General features: G+C 49.1%; 1 protein-coding gene across 1 annotated transcript; it reads left to right on the forward strand.

The window, feature by feature from the left end:
- Positions 1-875: 875 nt before the first annotated feature.
- Positions 876-1,172, forward strand: LOC121107932 (olfactory receptor 14I1-like; the record flags this gene model as incomplete). The annotated part of the gene is made up of 1 exon (XM_040654532.1): positions 876-1,172. A coding segment is annotated over one exon (297 nt), but the record flags the coding sequence as incomplete, so codon positions are not given.
- Positions 1,173-6,190: the final 5,018 nt, after the last annotated feature.

A 6,190-nucleotide genomic window follows, 5' to 3' on the forward strand; every position in this document is an offset into this window, starting at 1 on the left:
GGATTGTCTTCTTTCTAATCGTAGGGATGGGAAAAAGAATGGAGGCAGAAATCTAAAAGGGGCTGTCAACAGCAGAGAGTTTCTACATCCAAGGAAATGCTGTGAGGTTGGTGAAATGAACATTAGGTGTTGTTTGCATGTTGTATGGTGATGAGGCATTGCTGAAGTACATTGAGAAATGCTGACTACTTAGTGATGAGTAGTAGATTCCTCTGCTCTCATCAGGGTCTGACTTCTTTTCACAGTGTTATGGGGGTGCAATCATTCTCCATCTTCCAACTTGTCAAGCTCAGAGCAATTAGAAACATGCCCAACCATTTCCACTTTCTCTGCAGTAAGCAGCCGTGAATCCCTTTGCCTCTCGAGTCTCATAGGCATTCATACTGAGTACACCAGAAGCACTCAGAATTTCTCAATTCAGCAAACACTCCATGGACACACTGAGTGAGAGGAGGGAGTACAGAAAAAATTTCACTCAAATTTATTTTTATGACCCACATATTTCTGGCTTTGAGCTCACAAATGCTGACCAGCGCCTCTCTATTAGAAGTTACTTCATCTGACACATTTTGTAAAGAAAAATTGCCCTCACACAACCACCACATTTCCCTGTATCTACGGGGACAAAACTGCTTCCTTGAGAGAAAAAGTGCAGAAGCCCTCCAGGCAAACTCAGCATCATGACATGTAGCTCACATCGTTGTGATTGAATGAACATTTTCCACACAGAAATCTCTGACTTGAACCTTTGTGCTCCTTGGACAGGTCCTGGTGCCCAGAAGTCCCAGATGCCCAACAGCAGCTCCATCAGCGAGTTCCTCCTCCTGGCGTTGGCAGACACGCGGCAGCTGCAGCTCCTGCACTTCTGGCTCTTGCTGGGCATCTACCTGGCTGCCCTCCTGGGCAACGGCCTCATCAGCACAGCCGTAGCCTGTGACCACCGCCTGCACACCCCCATGTACTTCTTCCTCCTCAACCTCGCCCTCCTCGACCTGGGCTGCATCTCCACCACTCTCCCCAAAGCCATGGCCAATGCCCTCTGGCACACCAGGCACATCTCCTACGCAGGATGTGCTGCACAGGTCTTCTTCTTTGTCTTCTTCCTCTCAGCAGAGTATTCCATTCTCACCATCATGTCCTATGACCGCTATGTTGCCATCTGCAAGCCCCTGCACTACGGGACCCTGCTGGGCAGCAGAGCTTGTGCCACCATGGCAGCAGCTGCCTGGGGCACGGGGCTTCTCAATGCTCTGCTGCACACTGCCAATACATTTTCTCTGCCTCTGTGCCATGGCAATGTTGTGGATCAGTTCTTCTGTGAAATCCCCCACATCCTCAAGCTCTCCTGCTCAGATGCCTACCTCAGGGAAGTTGGGCTTATTGTCTTTAGTGCCCTTGCTTTACTTGGTTGTTTTGTATTCATTCTGTTCTCCTATGTGCAGATCTTCAGGGCCGTGCTGAGGATGCCCTCTGAGCAGGGACGACACAAAGCCTTCTCCACGTGCCTCCCTCACCTGGCCGTGCTCTCCCTTCTCGTCTGCTCTGCCTTTTTTGCCTACCTGAAGCCCCCCTCCATCTCCTCCCCATTCCTGGACCAGCTGGTTTCATTTCTGTACTCAGTGGTGCCTCCAGCACTGAACCCTCTCATCTACAGCATAAGGAACCAGGAGCTCAAGGATGCTCTGTGGAAACTCATGACCAAACGCCTTTTGAAAGCAATGAACTGCCCATCTTTATCTATATAGGGCTTGTAATGCTGATTTTTATAGAAACAATCAATCTTATTATGGATTGTGTGGGGTTTTTTTGTTTGTTTTTTTGTTTTTTTGTTTTTTTTTTTTCATTTTGTTTGGTTTGTTGTATTAAGAACAATATATTAAAAGGTTTTTTTTTTTTTTGGCATATTTCAACTTTTCAACTGTTTTAATGCTTTTCACTGAAATGTCATCACCCCTATCAATTCCTATTCAGCTTGTACGTGTACAGTGTGACCCATACAATCTGTACATATGGAACCCGGCTCTGTAAATCTTAACAGAGCAAAGGAAATGCAATGACTTTGTCTGTCATTCTTCTTGTGAGACTTTGTGTCCCTCTCCTTCCTGAGTGAGGTGCCACTTCTGTCTCAGGAATGGAACAGCCAACAGAGGTGAGACAGAAGCTTTGCAAGAAAAGGCTCAGTGTTGCACTGAGAGACAGAATTTAGTGGAGTGGTGGTGGTGTGCTGAGCAGAACCTCAATCCCATTGCCCCTTAGCCTTGCAGCTCCTGTGGCTTGGTGGCAGTGCTGCCGTGTGGCTGCAAACACAAGGAAGGACTTGCAGTGAGCACTTCTGTCATGCAGGTTGTTTCCAGCACAGCAGGTCTATCGTTAGCAGAGATCTCCTCATGGCAGTGCCTGAAGGCTCAGGGCTTCTTTAAAAGTTGCTGCCAAGAACGTTCCCAAGGAATGGACTGCACAGATTCCCAGACTTACTCTCCTACTCATGCTAAAAACGAGCTTTAATTGCTAGCATTAAAGTGTGATATTTAACGCTATCCCTCGCTGCATTCCAAAGCTGATGCATAATGCTTGCCCATACCCTTACACTGTCCAGAAAACCTTAGCAGAACACCAAGACCTCTCACTAAACCTTTGCTGCATCTCTGCCCCAAAAGGTGAGTTTTGACCCTTAATCCCTATCCTGAACACCCAACACCCACAGACAACATTCCTGTGCTCTGCCCTCCTCACCTTCAATACCGCCCCTAACTCCAAACTTTGGATACTTGGCTCTTCAGGGCAGAGTAGGAATCGTGGAGTTTTTGAGCAAATGCATTTAATGCAGTGATGAATGTGAGGTGATGTATGTACAGGAGGTGATGTGTGACTGATCAGCTTGAGGCTATAAGGAGGAGGTGGGTCAGAATGCTGCAATGAGCTCAGCTCTTCCTCAGGATCTCATGGGCCTGAAGGTGGCACGTGAAGGTGGCTGTGAGATCAGTTCTGTCTGTGGAGTTGATAGGCCAGCACCAGGAACGTGTCACAGGAAGGAATGGTGTGCTCACTCCTGCCTGAAGCAGCTGTTGGTCAGCCCTTGAGTTCTGGCTGGGATCTGTGCATACAGGATCACATCTGCAGTGTCACTGAGAGGCCGACAGAAATTGCAGGTTGACATGTTGACTGTGGGATGCTCCCTGCCTAAGCACCTGGTAGGCTCCATAGAGGAAGGTGGAGGTTTGTGTGAGGGACTGTGATGGCTGTTCTGTGTGAGTACACAGCTCGACAGCAGGAGGGACATGACCTGGTCGTGTCTACCCAAGAAGCTGTCACGTGCCTTGGAAGATGATGGTGACATTCCTTCTTCTCAGTGGCTGACAGGCCACAAGAAAGTTGATGGGTGGTGTTTCCATAGAGAAGTGATTTCCAACATGACGGAGTTTACCTTGGTAGTGGAAATGTGCAAGGGGGGAAAAAACCTACCCCAGAGTGCAGCTTGAAATCTAGAGTCTGGGCATGAAGAGGAAGAAACGTCACTGGAAGGGTTATGATGTGGGGCCATGCGAAGGGATCGCTCCATGGCTTTGTGTTTCAAGGGATGTTCAGAGAGGCTTGAGAGACATCAGTGATTGCAGTGCCAGGGTCAGAGTGGGACAGAGAGGAGAGGTGGGTGTCTGCAGACCACAGGGAAATAGGGGCTGGGCTGGAACAGCACAGGAAAGCCTGCAGAGGAGAAGGCAGTGGGTGCTGGTGAGGATGGAGGGCCCCAACAGCAGTAAGGTCTGAGTCGCCTTGGCTATGGTTTGTGAGGACATTTATTATTCTCATGGTAATGGGGCCTCACTGCCTCCTTGCATCCCTGTGCAGAGTCTGGGAGGTGTCACACAGTTGTCCATCACATGGCTTAGAATTGGCCCCAACCCCACCAACCCCAGGACAAGCCCTGAGCCAGATATGATGGATCTCCCCTCAGGTGTCTGGATGTCAGGCCTTGGCCCTTCTTCATCAAACATACCAAGGGATTTCTCAGCACAATGCTTTACCTGACTGTAATCATTGCTTCCAATTACCTGCTCTAACAAGTCCAAGGGGAGGCTGTGTTTGTAATGTCCCTCAGTGGGCCCTATTAGTACTTCAAGAACCTTCAGCTTTTCCTTCTGACTTGACTTTCTCAAGTGCTTACAACATTCTCCTCTCAGTACCTCAGGTTGATAGACCTAGCATCAAATGTACCACGAGTCTCTCAAGCGCAGAAAGTTGCAATGAGCCATGTCTGTTCCATCATGTGCTGGAAGTCAAGGTTTATACAGCTAGGTGGAGAGGTTTCATAATGTAGTAAAGGAAGATTTCAAAGGGCACTCAATAAAAATGTGTTCTGAATTGAAGCAGTGCATCTTGTTGCTTCTGGAGCATCATTCTCCCATTGATGTTGATCCAGAGTGTCTCCTAAGGAGATCTGCATAGGCAGGAAAAGCAATTGCTTGAGCTCTGACACAGTACGGACTGCTCACCTCCCCACGCCTGACGTGTCTGCTCTACGCCACCTGGCACTTGCATCACTTTTCCCTACAGCAGACTTCTCCACTGAAGTCTGCAGCTGGATGTTACAGCTCCTTTACACCGTTCCTTTACCTGCTTTCCTTAGAGAGCTGTCTGCACACAGGCACAGGATGTTTCTTCCTACTTTGAAACAAACAGCAGTAAAACACAATGCACTTTCCCTAAAACCAGAACATACTCCTCAGCCATATCCCACTTGCGTGGTTTACCTCCCTAAAAGGATAAGTACTTTACATAGATAGATAGGAAATGATAAATGTCAATAGGAAAAGCATATGAACTGAAGGTTAAATGATAAATCAGCTCTGCTGCACTGTGTGATCACGAGCACCCAGTGCCATCTCCAAAGGCTTACGAGGTCCTGTCTGGGATGGACAGCTGTCCGGGAGGACCTGCAGGAGACCAGAGCCCTCTGGAAGCTGCAGATGGAAGTTGGGAAGAGGGTCTCAGGGCAGTACACTGCCAACAGTTGTCTTGGTCCCTGTAGCTGCAGCCCAACCCAGCACACTATGTGCCCCCCAGAGAAGTCAGTGGATCCCTGGGGGTGACCCAACACTGAAATGGCCACTGATAAGCTGAGTAACTCTGCCTTATTCTCAGTACACACAAACATCCGTAAGCTACTTTGGGTCATCGGTGTCAAATTCAGCCTGAAAGACTCAAGTATAGGTCACGGTCACTGTGGTGAAACCCATCACGTTGGGAAAACGTCCCCACCAAACTATGGAAATTAAAAAGGAACAGTGTGAAAAGACTCATCAGGTCAGTCCTCAGATGAAGGTTATGTACAGTTAGTCTGCTACAGAGGTGGAGAGCAAAAAGCATTGGACTGTGTCTCAAATAACTAAAAGAGGCCTAACTCACTTAATCCATGAGCTAATGCAAACACTATAAGAGTGAAGGACACTGGTTTGTGCCATAACGCAAAAAAGAAAGTCGGTTGCTGGTGTATGAAATGTCATTCCTGGGTTATGACAATGCAGATAGCAGTGGAGTAGAAGCTCCAGGCCAGCAGCAATATACTGCAGCCATGGTTGTAGCTATCGGCTTTTTGAGCTTCTGAGCACAAGTTCTCATTATCAAAATGAATGTGGAGGCCACCACTGCAAAAATGCTGCTTCACATCATCTTTGCTCAGTGGACTCTGCTCCACACCATTAAGTGCAGTATCAGAACCACCGGGCCAGTAGCTGGAAGGAGTCAACGTGGGGACAGGAAGCAAATCCCTACATCACTCATCCCAGCAGGGACAGGACAGGGCAGAGGAGCAAGGGAGAGGCAGGCTGAGGACAGGTGACTGGAGTGCTGATGCCAGGTCACTGTCACTGCAGCACCTGAATGGCCCCTGGAAGATGTGCAGGCCAGCAGCACTGCGAGGTCATTGAGTGCATCAGCAATGACAGTACTGGAGAGGGAAGGGTGAGGTGGGTGGCTGAGCCCCATCCAGGTGCTGGCTGTGGGTCCTCTCTGGTGGAGCCACCTACGGCAGGAGGGCAAGCACAGCATGTTCCTTCTCATCCATCTGTGCCTGAACACACAGCGATGTTCCATAGCCCTTCTCCAGGCCCAGCCCTCCTCCCACACAGCCGTGCTCAGGGCAGTGTGTCCGTACTGGCCTGGTCTGGCTCCTGGTTCCCTCCTGCTTCCTCCC

Source organism: Gallus gallus, chromosome 33 (assembly GCF_016699485.2).
Source record: "Gallus gallus isolate bGalGal1 chromosome 33, bGalGal1.mat.broiler.GRCg7b, whole genome shotgun sequence".
Classification (NCBI taxonomy): Eukaryota; Metazoa; Chordata; class Aves; order Galliformes; family Phasianidae; genus Gallus; species Gallus gallus.